The sequence below is a fragment of the Bombina bombina genome, chromosome 7 (assembly GCF_027579735.1).
Source record: "Bombina bombina isolate aBomBom1 chromosome 7, aBomBom1.pri, whole genome shotgun sequence".
NCBI lineage: Eukaryota > Metazoa > Chordata > Amphibia > Anura > Bombinatoridae > Bombina > Bombina bombina.
In genome coordinates this window covers 137870600-137886693 of record NC_069505.1, presented here as the reverse complement: position 1 = coordinate 137886693, position 16094 = coordinate 137870600, and the positions used below count along the sequence as shown (strand labels likewise).

The 16094-nt window shown below is 39.6% G+C and overlaps 1 protein-coding gene across 2 annotated transcripts in view; it reads left to right on the top strand.

Annotated features, from left to right (window-relative positions):
* The window catches only part of PSMC3 (proteasome 26S subunit, ATPase 3), a 125622-nt gene that overhangs the window by 27113 nt on the left and 82415 nt on the right, over positions 1 to 16094 (top strand). Inside the window, exons 10-12 of one of the 2 annotated variants that reach the window (XM_053720343.1) lie at positions 362 to 507; positions 7628 to 7709; positions 8143 to 8260. In XM_053720343.1, the coding sequence (XP_053576318.1) occupies positions 362 to 507; positions 7628 to 7709; positions 8143 to 8253 (339 nt within the window). In that variant the 3' untranslated portion in view covers positions 8254 to 8260. Of the gene's footprint in view, positions 1 to 361; positions 508 to 7627; positions 7710 to 8142; positions 8348 to 16094 lie in introns of those variants that run through there. The other variant, XM_053720342.1, reaches the window with a different exon arrangement.

The window sequence follows — 16094 nt, the reverse complement described above, 5'->3', positions numbered from 1 at the left end:
TGAATTCTGTTTTTATTTTATTTTTTCCGTCTTTTAGTTATTAATTTAGTCTGATGCACAAAAATAGTGAGGCACAGCTCCCATTTGGGTACACATGCTAGTTTTTATTTTTTTATTTTATTATTGGTAAATTATATAAGCACTAAGTACCCAGAGTAATTGAGGAACTGCTCTTTACCTCTGATATAATATGGATGTCACGCTTTAGCAGTGAGTTTTGTATCATGCTCTCTTACTTTTATTTGGGATTATAACACAACAAAGTACATCAAATAAGATATATAAAAAAACAAAACAATGTAGCGGAATGGCAAACCAGAAGATTACAGTGTCCCTTTTTAATTAATAATTCTACGTACAGGTAATTGCTGCTACAAACCGTGTTGACATCCTAGATCCTGCATTGCTTCGTTCTGGTAGACTGGATCGAAAAATAGAATTTCCAATGCCAAATGAAGAGGCTCGAGCCAGAATCATGCAGATTCACTCACGCAAAATGAATGTCAGGTATGCAGATTATAAACGTTTGTGTTTAGTCTGAGACAATGCAGTATATAGATAAGTTTCTGTGTGTTTTGATAAAAATCTACGTCCGTTACATCTACTGACCTACGCTGGTCTGTCACTCTTTATTTTTTCTTATACTGAGCCATTTATTGATAGTTATGGCTGCTTCTGTTTATCCTATAAAAACAGACTCTACATAATGGTAGCAAATTTGTTATGGTTTTATTGAGATACTATCTTATTTTATGGGGATACATTCACACCAGCCTGGCAGCCAATGGGTGAAATCCTCTAAAACTTCTTACTTTTCATGGGATGTACAACTGCATCTAAAACACGCTTGCTAATGCTGTTGTGCATTGTTTTATAGTCACTTCTCTCTTGCCACTACATAAGCTAACCGTTTTTTTTGTTTTTTTTTCTTTCATTTTAATGGCTTAAAGGGATAGGGTACTGTAAAATTGTCCTTTTCAGTGACTTGTTGCATAATATAAGATATATGGGAAATGGCTTACTTAGGTTTATTTTTTAATATAAAATAGCTATTAAAGGGGCTGAGATTACCGGGAGGAAAGATGACTCTATAAACGCAAAGGCTTACTTTTCTCTGTTTGAAATAACAATTGAAAATTATCATTTCTTTCATGTAATTAGCAAGAGTCCATGAGCTAGTGACGTATGGGATATACATTCCTACCAGGAGGGGCAAAGTTTCCCAAACCTCAAAATGCCTATAAATACACCCCTCACCACACCCACAATTCAGTTTTACAAACTTTGCCTCCTATGGAGGTGGTGAAGTAAGTTTGTGCTAGATTCTACGTTGATATGCGCTCCGCAGCAAGTTGGAGCCCGGTTTTCCTCTCAGCGTGCAGTGAATGTCAGAGGGATGTGAGGAGAGTATTGCCTATTTGAATGCAGTGATCTCCTTCTACGGGGTCTATTTCATAGGTTCTCTGTTATCGGTCGTAGAGATTCATCTCTTACCTCCCTTTTCAGATCGACGATATACTCTTATATATACCATTACCTCTGCTGATTTTCGTTTCAGTACTGGTTTGGCTTTCTACAAACATGTAGATGAGTGTCCTGGGGTAAGTAAATCTTATTTTCTGTGACACTCTAAGCTATGGTTGGGCACTTTATTTATAAAGTTCTAAATATATGTATTCAAACATTTATTTGCCTTGACTCAGGATGTTCAACATTCCTTATTTTCAGACAGTCGGTTTCATATTTGGGATAATGCATTTGAATCAATAATTTTTTCTTACCTTAAAAAATTTGACTCTTTTTCCCTGTGGGCTGTTAGGCTCGCGGGGGCTGAAAATGCTTCATTTTATTGCGTCATTCTTGGCGCGGACTTTTTTGGTGCAAAAAATCTTTTCTGTTTCCGGCGTCATACGTGTCGCCGGAAGTTGCGTCATTTTTTTGACGTCCTTTTGCGCCAAAAATGTTGGTGTTCCGGATGTGGCGTCATTTTTGGCGCCAAAAAAGCATTTAGGCGCCAAATAATGTGGGCGTCTTATTTGGCGCTAAAAAAATATGGGCGTCTCTTTTGTCTCCACATTATTTCAGTCTCATTTTTTCTTTGCTTCTGGTTACTAGAAGCTTGTTTATTGGCATTTTTTCCCATTCCTGAAACTGTCATTTAAGGAATTTGATCAATTTTGCTTTATATGTTGTTTTTTCTCTTACATATTGCAAGATGTCTCACGTTGCATCTGAGTCAGAAGATACTTCAGGAAAATCGCTGTCTAGTGCTGGAACTACCAAAGCTAAGTGTATCTGCTGTAAACTTTTGGTAGCTATTCCTCCGGCTGTTGTTTGTACTAATTGTCATGACAAACTTGTTAATGCAGATCATATTTCCTTTAGTAATGTACCATTGCCTGTTGCAGTTCCTTCAACATCTAAGGTGCAGAATGTTCCTGATAACATAAGAGATTTTGTTTCTGAATCCATCAAGAAGGCTATGTCTGTTATTCCTCCTTCTAGTAAACATAAAAAATCTTTTAAAACTTCTCTCTCTACAGATGAATTTTTAAATGAACATCATCATTCTGATGACTCTTCTGGTTCAGAGGATTCTGTCTCAGAGATTGATGCTGATAAATCTTCATATTTATTTAAAATGGAATTTATTCGTTCTTTACTTAAAGAAGTACTAATTGCTTTAGAAATTGAGGATTCTGGTCCTCTTGATACTAATTCTAAACGTTTAGATAAGGTATTTAAATCTCCTATGGTTATTCCAGAAGTTTTTCCTGTTCCTAATGTTATTTCTGAAGTAATTTCCAGAGAATGGGATAAATTGGGTAATTCATTTACTCCTTCTAAACGTTTTAAGCAATTATATCCTGTGCCGTCTGACAGATTAGAATTTTGGGACAAAATCCCTAAAGTTGATGGGGCTATTTCTACCCTTGCTAAACGTACTACTATTCCTACGTCAGATGGTACTTCGTTTAAGGATCCTTTAGATAGGAAAATTTAATCCTTTCTAAGAAAAGCTTATCTGTGTTCAGGTAATCTTCTTAGACCTGCTATATCATTGGCTGATGTTGCTGCAGCTTCAACTTTTTGGTTGGAGACTTTAGCGCAACAAGTAACAGATCATGATTCTCATAATATTATTATTCTTCTTCAGCATGCTAATAATTTTATCTGTGATGCCATTTTTGATATTATCAGAGTTGATGTCAGGTTTATGTCTCTAGCTATTTTAGCTAGAAGAGCTTTATGGCTTAAAACTTGGAATGCTGATATGGCTTCTAAATCAACTCTACTTTCCATATCTTTCCAGGGTAATAAATTATTTGGTTCTCAGTTGGATTCTATTATCTCAACTGTTACTGGTGGGAAAGGAACTTTTTTACCACAGGATAAAAAATCTAAGGGTAAAAACAGGGCTAATAATCGTTTTCGTTCCTTTCATTTCAACAAAGAACAAAAGCCTGATCCTTCATCCTCAGGAGCAGTTTCAGTTTGGAAACCATCTCCAGTCTGGAATAAATCCAAGCCTTCTAGAAAGGCAAAGCCTGCTTCTAAGTCCACATGAAGGTGCGGCCCTCATTCCAGCTCAGGGGGCAGGTTACGTTTTTTCAAAGAAATTTGGATCAAATCTGTTCACAATCTTTGGATTCAGAACATTGTTTCAGAAGGGTACAGAATTGGTTTCAAGATGAGACCTCCTGCAAAGAGATTTTTTCTTTCCCGTGTCCCAGTAAATCCAGTGAAAGCTCAAGCATTTCTGAATTGTGTTTCAGATCTAGAGTTGGCTGGAGTAATTATGCCAGTTCCAGTTCTGGAACAGGGGATGGGGTTTTATTCAAATCTCTTCATTGTACCAAAGAAGGAGAATTCCTTCAGACCAGTTCTGGATCTAAAAATATTGAATCGTTATGTAAGGATACCAACGTTCAAAATGGTAACTGTAAGGACTATCTTGCCTTTTGTTCAGCAAGGGCATTATATGTCCACAATAGATTTACAGGATGCATATCTGCATATTCCGATTCATCCAGATCATTATCAGTTCCTGAGATTCTCTTTTCTGGACAAGCATTACCAGTTTGTGGCTCTGCCGTTTGGCCTAGCTACAGCTCCAAGAATTTTTACAAAGGTTCTCGGTGCCCTTCTGTCTGTAATCAGAGAACAGGGTATTGTGGTATTTCCTTATTTGGACGATATCTTGGTACTTGCTCAGTCTTTACATTTAGCAGAATCTCATACGAATCGACTTGTGTTGTTTCTTCAAGATCATGGTTGGAGGATCAATTCACCAAAAAGTTCATTGATTCCTCAGACAAGGGTAACCTTTCTGGGTTTCCAGATAGATTCAGTGTCCATGACTCTGTCTTTAACAGACAAGAGACGTCTAAAATTGATTTCAGCTTGTCGAAACCTTCAGTCACAATCATTCCCTTCGGTAGCCTTATGCATGGAAATTCTAGGTCTTATGACTGCTGCATCGGACGCGATCCCCTTTGCTCGTTTTCACATGCGACCTCTTCAGCTCTGTATGCTGAATCAATGGTGCAAGGATTACACAAAGATATCTCAATTAATATCTTTAAAACCGATTGTACGACACTCTCTAACGTGGTGGACAGATCACCATCGTTTAATTCAGGGGGCTTCTTTTGTGCTTCCGACCTGGACTGTAATTTCAACAGATGCAAGTCTCACAGGTTAGGGAGCTGTGTGGGGATCTCTGACGGCACAAGGAGTTTGGGAATCTCAGGAGGTGAGATTACCGATCAATATTTTGGAACTCCGTGCAATTTTCAGAGCTCTTCAGTTTTGGCCTCTTCTGAAGAGAGAATCGTTCATTTGCTTTCAGACAGACAATGTCACAACTGTGGCATACATCAATCATCAAGGAGGGACTCACAGTCCTCTGGCTATGAAAGAAGTATCTCGAATTCTGGTTTGGGCGGAATCCAGCTCCTGTCTAATCTCTGCGGTTCATATCCCAGGTATAGACAATTGGGAAGCGGATTATCTCAGTCGCCAAACGTTACATCCGGGCGAATGGTCTCTTCACCCAGAGGTATTTCTTCAGATTGTTCAAATGTGGGAGCTTCCAGAAATAGATCTGATGGCGTCTCATCTAAACAAGAAACTTCCCAGGTATCTGTCCAGATCCCGGGATCCTCAGGCGGAAGCAGTGGATGCATTATCACTTCCTTGGAAGTATCATCCTGCTTATATCTTTCAACCTCTAGTTCTTCTTCCAAGAGTAATCTCCAAGATTCTGAAGGAATGCTCGTTTGTTCTGCTGGTAGCTCCGGCATGGCCTCACAGGTTTTGGTATGCGGATCTTGTCCGGATGGCCTCTTGCCATCCGTGGACTCTTCCGCTACGACCAGACCTTCTGTCGCAAGGTCCTTTTTTCCATCAGGATCTCAAATCCTTAAATTTAAAGGTATGGAGATTGAACGCTTGATTCTTGGTCAAAGAGGTTTCTCTGACTCTGTGATTAATACTAAGTTACAGGCTCGTAAATCTGTATCCAGAGAGATATATTATAGAGTCTGGAAGACTTATTTCTTGGTGTCTTTCTCATCATTTTTCTTGGCATTCTTTTAGAATCCCGAGAATTTTACAGTTTCTTCAGGATGGTTTAGATAAGGTTTATCCGCAAGTTCTTTGAAAGGACAAATCTCTGCTCTTTCTGTTCTTTTTCACAGAAAGATTGCTAATCTTCCTGATATTCATTGTTTTGTACAAGCTTTGGTTCGTATAAAACCTGTCATTAAGTCAATCTCTCCACCTTGGAGTTTGAATTTGGTTCTGGGGGCTCTTCAAGCTCCTCCGTTTGAACCTATGCATTCATTGGACATTAAATTACTTTCTTGGAAAGTTTTGTTCCTTTTGGCAATCTCTTCTGCCAGAAGAGTTTCTGAATTATCTGCTCTTTCTTGTGAGTCTCCTTTTCTGATTTTTCATCAGGATAAGGCGGTGTTGCGAACTTCTTTTGAATTTTTACCTAAAGTTGTGAATTCCAACAACATTAGTAGAGAAATTGTGGTTCCTTCATTATGTCCTAATCCTAAGAATTCTAAGGAGAAATCGTTGCATTCTTTGGATGTTGTTAGAGCTTTGAAATATTATGTTGAAGCTACTAAGTCTTTCCGAAAGACTTCTAGTTTATTTGTTATCTTTTCCGGTTCTAGAAAAGGCCAGAAAGCTTCTGCAATTTCTTTGGCATCTTGGTTGAAATCTTTAATTCATCTTGCCTATGTTGAGTCGGGTAAAACTCCGCCTCAAAGGATTACAGCTCATTCTACTAGGTCAGTTTCTACTTCCTGGGTGTTTAGGAATGAAGCTTCGATTGATCAGATTTGCAAAGCAGCAACTTGGTCCTCTTTGCATACTTTTACTAAATTCTACCATTTTGATGTATTTTCTTCTTCTGAAGCAGTTTTTGGTAGAAAAGTACTTCAGGCAGCGGTTTCAGTTTGAATCTTCTGCTTATGTTTTTCTTTAAACTTTATTTTGGGTGTGGATTATTTTCAGCAGGAATTGGCTGTCTTATTTTATCCCTCCCTCTCTAGTGACTCTTGCGTGGAAAGATCCACATCTTGGGTAATCATTATCCCATACGTCACTAGCTCATGGACTCTTGCTAATTACATGAAAGAAAACATAATTTATGTAAGAACTTACCTGATAAATTCATTTCTTTCATATTAGCAAGAGTCCATGAGGCCCGCCCTTTTTTTGTGGTGGTTATGATTTTTGTATAAAGCACAATTATTCCAATTCCTTATTTTATATGCTTTCGCACTTTTTTATCACCCCACTTCTTGGCTATTTGTTAAACTGAATTGTGGGTGTGGTGAGGGGTGTATTTATAGGCATTTTGAGGTTTGGGAAACTTTGCCCCTCCTGGTAGGAATGTATATCCCATATGTCACTAGCTCATGGACTCTTGCTAATATGAAAGAAATGAATTTATCAGGTAAGTTCTTACATAAATTATGTTTTTAGTAACCACTCCTGACCCACCAAGCACCCCCCCCCTCACACACACACTGGGAGTGTAATTTTCTTGTTTACATAGCTTTTCTGTATCCATTACTGCAGTATTGAAATTGTCAGTATAGGTGGCGGTTTCAGCTAACAAAAGCAACTATTTCAAATTCCAAAATAAGGGAAAATTGACTATTTGTAAACAATTTTATACACTCCAGCAGGGAAAATAGATAAAAGGGCCAGTGTACTGTAAAATTAAGGTCCTAGTGTAAAATAATAATGGAAAATCAAAGGGCCTTTGTGGCTTTGATTGCTGTTTCACAACATAACCTAATATCTGCAGGTATTTTTCTACGGTTCTAGTTGCAATGGATACTTATTGCTTCAATAAAGTTGGGGTCTCAGAATGTAGAAGTTTAATACACATAACCTATTTTACTTCTATATATCATGTGCCAACAAAATAAACCATCCATTTCAGAAACTGACCATCCATATTTTATCACAAAATCTTGGTTCTTTTTGCCCCTAGTTAACATGGGCAACTATTGATGAGAAAACAATGATTTAATCATGAATTGTCTTAAAATACCAGAAACTGTTAACCGTAATTTTTTTCCCCATTATGACTTTGCAGCCCAGATGTTAACTACGAAGAGCTAGCACGTTGTACAGATGACTTTAATGGTGCTCAGTGTAAAGCAGTGTGTGTGGAAGCTGTGAGTATTCTGCTTTTTAGGACTTAAAGAAACTGAAGCTTTTATTAAAAGGACTTAAAACTCTACATTTTTGTTCATGATTGAGGTAGATCATGCAATATTAAACAACATTCTAACTTCAGTTGCTCAGTTCTTTTGGTATCCTTTGTTGAAAAGCCTAACTACATAGGCTAAGGAGCTGGGAGCTAGCTGCGGATTTGTGACTGCACATATATGCCTCCTTATCATTGACTTACCAATGTGTTCAGCTAGCTCCCAATAGTGCATTGCTTTTCCTTCAATAAAGGATACAAAGAGAATGAAGCAAATTAGATAATACAAGAAAGTTGTTTAAAATGTTTGTGCTATCTCAATCATGAAATAACAAATTTTGGTTTTATAAGTCCCTTTAAGGATAACCATTTATAATCTGCCTGTTTTGTATTCTACACAGGGGATGATTGCACTGCGCAGAGGAGCCACAGAGCTTACACATGAAGATTATATGGAAGGAATCTTAGAAGTCCAGGCTAAGAAGAAAGCAAACTTGCAATATTATGCATAGACCACAGGTGGGCAGACAACGAGGCTCAGTGACATAATGTATTGGACTATAGTTTATGCTACAAGATGAAATAAACAAAACCTCTTTAATTGTACCATTTGCTCTCCAAATGAAGTCATTTTTGGCAAGTGATGAGTATGTTCTGTTGTGCTGATGCATGATACCAACTGATCCACATCAACTGTTATTTTTTCTGAGTTCACATGGCAACTTTATAACTCTTTATGCCAGGGAAATGTTTTGAGCTTACCTGCTGGTGATTCATGAAAACCTTGGTGGCATAGAAACTTGTTTTGTTTCCATTTTATCTATATGTTTCAGAACCCTCTTAAGTTGGGTAAGAAAAGAATATCCATTCTCCCACCTTATTAATTGTATACACTTAGTTTGTTTTTTTACTTTTTTTTTTGTGGGGGGGGGTTTTAAACATATTTTTCTCATTTTTTACGACGCATTTCCAAACCTGCGGTATTTTCTAAACGGATGATTCTTCTCCTTGAATAAATTCATTTTTGTTTTAAACAAACAAATGGTTTGTGACTTTAGTGAAGTGGGTGCAAATATTCTGGAATTTATCCTGCGTTGCTCTGTCTAAATGAATTTGTTTTGATTTAAAACTGTTGTTGCGGTCTTGCATTTCTTCTGGAAGCTGAGTTAATTTAAAAAGGTTTTTTCTTGTTACATTCAACATGGTTTTTAGTTTTGTATCTGCAGCCAGTTCAAGTATATCCTCTCAATGAAATTAACATGTAACATGTACAATATAAAGATTCTTGGTTTCTTAGAATTACATTCCAAATCTAGTAATTGTTTTGTGTGTTTATGGAGCGTGGCAAAAAACACAATTTATGCTTACCTGATAAATTCCTTTCTTCTGTTGTGTGATCAGTCCACGGGTCATCATTACTTCTGGGATATAACTCCTCCCCAACAGGAAATGCAAGAGGATTCACCCAGCAGAGCTGCATATAGCTCCTCCCCTCTACGTCAGTCCCAGTCATTCGACCAAGAATCAACGAGAAAGGAGTAACCAAGGGTGAAGTGGTGACTGGAGTATAATTTAAAAAATATTTACCTGCCTTAAAACAGGGCGGGCCGTGGACTGATCACACAACAGAAGAAAGGAATTTATCAGGTAAGCATAAATTGTGTTTTCTTCTGTTATGTGTGATCAGTCCACGGGTCATCATTACTTCTGGGATACCAATACCAAAGCAAAAGTACACGGATGACGGGAGGGATAGGCAGGCTCATTATACAGAAGGAACCACTGCCTGAAGAACCTTTCTCCCAAAAATAGCCTCCGAAGAAGCAAAAGTGTCAAATTTGTAAAATTTGGAAAAAGTATGAAGCGAAGACCAAGTTGCAGCCTTGCAAATCTGTTCAACAGAGGCCTCATTCTTAAAGGCCCAAGTGGAAGCCACAGCTCTAGTGGAGTGGGCTGTAATTCTTTCAGGAGGCTGCTGTCCAGCAGTCTCATAGGCTAAACGTATTATGCTACGAAGCCAAAAAGAGAGAGAGGTAGCAGAAGCTTTTTGACCTCTCCTCTGTCCAGAATAAACGACAAACAGGGAAGAAGTTTGGCGAAAATCTTTAGTTGCCTGCAAGTAGAACTTGAGGGCACGAACTACATCCAGATTGTGTAGAAGACGTTCCTTCTTTGAAGAAGGATTTGGACACAAGGATGGAACAACAATCTCTTGATTGATATTCCTGTTAGTGACTACCTTAGGTAAGAACCCAGGTTTAGTACGCAGAACTACCTTGTCTGAGTGAAAAATCAGATAAGGAGAATCACAATGTAAGGCTGATAACTCAGAGACTCTTCGAGCCGAGGAAATAGCCATTAAAAACAGAACTTTCCAAGATAACAATTTTATATCAATGGAATGAAGGGGTTCAAACGGAACACCTTGTAAAACGTTAAGAACTAAGTTTAAACTCCATGGCGGAGCAACAGCTTTAAACACAGGCTTGATCCTAGCTAAAGCCTGACAAAAAGCCTGGACGTCTGGATTTTCTGACAGACGCCTGTGTAACAAGATGGACAGAGCTGAAATCTGTCCCTTTAATGAACTAGCTGATAAACCCTTTTCTAAACCTTCTTGTAGAAAAGACAATATCCTAGCGATCCTAACCTTACTCCAGGAGTAACCTTTGGATTCGCACCAGTATAGGTATTTACGCCATATTTTATGGTAAATCCTTCTGGTAACAGGCTTCCTAGCCTGTATCAGGGTATCAATAACCGACTCAGAAAAACCACGTTTTGATAAAATCAAGCGTTCAATTTCCAAGCAGTCAGCTTCAGAGAAGTTAGATTTTGATGTTTGAATGGACCCTGTATCAGAAGGTCCTGTCTTAGAGGTAGAGACCAAGGCGGACAGGATGACATGTCCACTAGATCTGCATACCAAGTCCTGCGTGGCCATGCAGGCGCTATTAGAATCACTGATGCTCTCTCCTGTTTGATTTTGGCAATCAATCGAGGAAGCAGCGGGAAGGGTGGAAACACATAAGCCATCCCGAAGTTCCAAGGTGCTGTCAAAGCATCTATCAGAACCGCTCCCGGATCCCTGGATCTGGACCCGTAGTGAGGAAGTTTGGCGTTCTGGCGAGACGCCATGAGATCTATCTCTGGTTTGCCCCAACGTCGAAGTATTTGGGCAAAGACCTCCGGATGAAGTTCCCACTCCCCCGGATGAAAAGTCTGGCGACTCAAGAAATCCGCCTCCCAGTTCTCCACTCCCGGGATGTGGATTGCTGACAGGTGGCAAGAGTGAGACTCTGCCCAGCGAATTATCTTTGATACTTCCATCATTGCTAGGGAGCTTCTTGTCCCTCCCTGATGGTTGATGTAAGCTACAGTCGTGATGTTGTCCGACTGAAACCTGATGAACCCCCGAGTTGTTAATTGGGGCCAAGCCAGAAGGGCATTGAGAACTGCTCTCAATTCCAGAATGTTTATTGGAAGGAGACTCTCCTCCTGATTCCATAGTCCCTGAGCCTTCAGAGAATTCCAGACAGCGCCCCAACCTAGTAGGCTGGCGTCTGTTGTTACAATTGTCCAGTCTGGCCTGCTGAATGGCATCCCCCTGGACAGGTGTGGCCGATAAAGCCACCATAGAAGAGAATTTCTGGTCTCTTGATTCAGATTCAGAGTAGGGGACAAATCTGAGTAATCCCCATTCCACTGACTTAGCATGCACAATTGCAGCGGTCTGAGGTGTAGGCGTGCAAAAGGTACTATGTCCATTGCCGCTACCATTAAGCCGATCACCTCCATGCATTGAGCTACTGACGGGTGTTGAATGGAATGAAGGACACGGCATGCATTTTGAAGCTTTGTTAACCTGTCTTCTGTCAGGTAAATCTTCATTTCTACAGAATCTATAAGAGTCCCCAAGAATGGAACTCTTGTGAGAGGAAAAAGAGAACTCTTCTTTTCGTTCACTTTCCATCCATGCGACCTTAGAAATGCCAGAACTAACTCTGTATGAGACTTGGCAGTCTGAAAGCTTGAAGCTTGTATTAGAATGTCGTCTAGGTACGGAGCTACCGAAATCCCTCGCGGTCTTAGTACCGCCAGAAGGGCACCCAGAACCTTTGTGAAAATTCTTGGAGCCGTAGCCAATCCGAATGGAAGAGCTACAAACTGGTAGTGCCTGTCTAAGAAGGCAAACCTTAGATACCGGTGATGATCTTTGTGGATCGGTATGTGAAGGTAAGCATCTTTTAAATCCACTGTGGTCATGTACTGACCCTTTTGGATCATGGGTAAGATTGTCCGAATAGTCTCCATTTTGAAGGATGGAACTCTTAGGAATTTGTTTAGAATCTTTAAATCTAAGATTGGCCTGAAAGTTCCCTCTTTTTTGGGAACCACAAACAGGTTTGAGTAGAACCCTTGTCCTTGTTCCGACCGCGGAACCGGATGGATCACTCCCATTAATAACAGATCTTGTACACAGCGTAGAAACGCCTCTTTCTTTATCTGGTTTGTTGACAACCTTGACAGATGAAATCTCCCTCTTGGGGGAGATAATTTGAAGTCTAGAAGGTATCCCTGAGATATGATCTCTAGTGCCCAGGGATCCTGAACATCTCTTGCCCAGGCCTGGGCGAAGAGAGAAAGTCTGCCCCCCACTAGATCCGGTCCCGGATCGGGGGCTCTCGATTCATGCTGTCTTTGGGGCAGCAGCAGGTTTCCTGGCCTGCTTGCTCTTGTTCCAGGACTGGTTAGGCTTCCAGCCTTGCCTGTAACGAGCAACAGCTCCCTCCTGTTTTGGTGCAGTGGAGGTTGATGCTGCTCCTGTTTTGAAATTCCGAAAGGGACGAAAATTAGACTGTCTAGCCTTAGCTTTGGCTTTGTCTTGAGGTAGGGCGTGGCCCTTACCTCCTGTAATGTCAGCGATAATTTCTTTCAAACCGGGCCCAAATAAAGACTGCCCCTTGAAAGGTATATTAAGTAATTTGGACTTAGAAGTAACATCGGCTGACCAGGATTTTAGCCACAGCGCCCTACGTGCCTGTATGGCGAATCCTGAGTTCTTAGCCGTAAGTTTGGTTAAATGTACTACGGCCTCCGAAATGAAAGAATTAGCTAGTTTAAGGACTCTAAGCCTGTCCGTAATGTCGTCTAGCGTAGATGAACTAAGGTTCTCTTCCAGAGACTCAATCCAAAATGCTGCCGCAGCCGTAATCGGCGCGATACATGCAAGGGGTTGCAATATAAAACCTTGTTGAACAAACATTTTCTTAAGGTAACCCTCTAATTTTTTATCCATTGGATCTGAAAAAGCACAGCTATCCTCCACCGGGATAGTGGTACGCTTAGCTAAAGTAGAAACTGCTCCCTCCACCTTAGGGACCGTTTGCCATAAGTCCCGAGTGGTGGCGTCTATTGGAAACATCTTTCTAAATATTGGAGGGGGTGAGAACGGCACACCGGGTCTATCCCACTCCTTAGTAACAATTTCAGTTAGTCTCTTAGGTATAGGAAAAACGTCAGTACTCGCCGGTACCGCAAAGTATTTATCCAACCTACACAGTTTCTCTGGTATTGCAACGGTGTTACAATCATTAAGAGCTGCTAAGACCTCCCCTAGTAATACACGGAGGTTTTCCAATTTAAATTTAAAATTTGAAATATCTGAATCCAATCTGTTTGGATCAGAACCGTCACCCACAGAATGAAGCTCTCCGTCCTCATGCTCTGCGAGCTGTGACGCAGTATCAGACATGGCCCTAGTATTGTCAGCGCACTCTGTTCTCACCCCAGAGTGATCACGCTTGCCTCTTAGTTCTGGTAATTTAGACAAAACTTCAGTCATAACAGTAGCCATATCTTGTAATGTTATCTGTAATGGCCGCCCAGATGTACTAGGCGCCATAATATCACGCACCTCCCGGGCGGGAGATGCAGGTACTGCCGCGTGAGGCGAGTTAGTCGGCATAACTCTCCCCTCGCTGTTTGGTGAAATTTGTTCACATTGTACAGATTGACTTTTATTTAAAGTAGCATCAATACAGTTAGTACATAAATTTCTATTGGGCTCCACCTTGGCATTGGAACAAATGACACAGATATCTTCCTCTGAGTCAGACATGTTTAACACACTAGCAAAAAAACTTACAACTTGGTTATAATCTTTTTTAGCAAAAACGTACTGTGCCTCAAAGAGGTACTAAACGATTAAATGACAGTTGAAATAATGAACTGAAAAACAGTTATAGCATCAAACTTTAAAACAACACAACTTTTAGCAAAGGTTTGTTCCCATTAGTAAAATAACAATAATTAAATTTGACATAAAAAATACAAAGCAACGTTTTTATTCACAGTCACTATAAGAATTCTCACAGCTCTGCTGAGAGAATTTACCTCCCTTCAAAGAAGTTTGAAGACCCCTGAGATCTGTCAGAGATGAACCGGATCATGCAGGAAATATAAAAGTAACTGACTGGAATTTTTTGATGCGTAGCAAAGAGCGCCAAAAACGGCCCCTCCCTCTCCCACACAGCAGTGAAGAGAAACGAAACTGTCACAAATAAAAGCAAAAAAGGCTGCCAAGTGGAAAATAATGCCCAAATATTTATTCACACAGTACCTCAGCAATGTAAACGATTCTACATTCCAGCAAAAACGTTTAACATGATAAATAGTTATTAAAAGGATTAGTGACCTTTAACAGAGTAGTTCCGGTGAAATACCATCCCCAGAATACTGAAGTGTATACATACATGTCATTTTAACGGTATGGCAGGATTTTCTCATCAATTCCATTCAGAAAATAAAAACTGCTACATACCTCAATGCAGATTCATCTGCCCGCTGTCCCCTGATCTGAAGCCTTTACCTCCCTCAGATGGCCGAGAACAGCAATATGATCTTAACAACTCCGGTTAAAATCATAGTAAAAAACTCTGGCAGATTCTTCCTCAAACTCTGCCAGAGAAGTAATAACACGCTCCGGTGCTATTGTAAAATAACAAACTTTTGATTGAAGTCATAAAAACTAAGTATAATCACCATAGTCCTCTCACACATCCTATCTAGTCGTTGGGTGCAAGAGAATGACTGGGACTGACGTAGAGGGGAGGAGCTATATGCAGCTCTGCTGGGTGAATCCTCTTGCATTTCCTGTTGGGGAGGAGTTATATCCCAGAAGTAATGATGACCCGTGGACTGATCACACATAACAGAAGAAAGCACAATTCTTGGTCTGTTTTGTTTGTGACAAAAAGACACACCCCGATTGTCATTGGCTCACCTATGTTTTCAGTCCGCAACCAACAGTGCATTGTTGCTCTTTCAACAAATGATACCAAGAGAATTAAGAAAATTTGATAATAGAAGTAAACTGGAAAGTTGTTTAAAATTGTATGTTCTACTTAAATAATGAGAGAAAAAATTTGGGTTTCATGTCCCTTTAAGATTTGTATAGGTTGAACTTGATGGACTTCTGTCATTTTTCAACTTCATTTGCTATGTTACACTGAAGCAAGCATGTTTAAAGTTATGGTAAACTCTCCATTTTTAAAAACCTGAAATGTTAGTGATATTTTAGATGGCGTTTAATTCATCAGTTGTAATCAAGTTACGCTATAACTTATTAATATAGATATGAAATTCAAATACCCTGCGCTTTACCGCTCATGTCACAGTCAATTAATCTTCATCACTAACATTCTGGAAACATCACTTTTATCTCCATTTTAGGAGCAGGGAAAGGGTTTTTATAAATAGATCTGTGTTTTATTATCGGTCAAGTCCTATTGCTTAAAAAGATAGTAAACACCTTGACAGATTTACCATTAAAATTTTGCCTATATCCTCGCATGTTGGAGTTTTACACTTGTGATGTCTGCAGTGTACAAAACCCATAATTTTTAGAATTGGGGGGGGGGGGGGGGCAAGTGTCAAGATTTTGGTCTGGAGGTCTTCTGGTGCATTGCTGACTTATATTTGATACATACGCATGTTTGTTTAATTACATTTTGAGGTACAGTTGTCTTTGATCGCACAATGACATACCCAGTAATTTTGAAATAAATATTTTTTAGGCACGTAAGTACAGGAATGGACTTATGTCTGTTTAAATTACATTGAGTAAGCCACTTAACTGTCACTAATGGGAAACCTATTCATGCCTGCCACATAAGTATTGATTGAATAGCTGGATACATGTTGCTGATTTGTCTACATATCTCTGTGTATACTTTCCTAGGGAGGTGCTTTTGTTTATATATTAGACATATATTTTAATTGCTTTTAAAAGATGTTTTTTTGTTTCAATTTGGGGATGCTCATTCAGTAGACACTGATTAGACCAGATAGA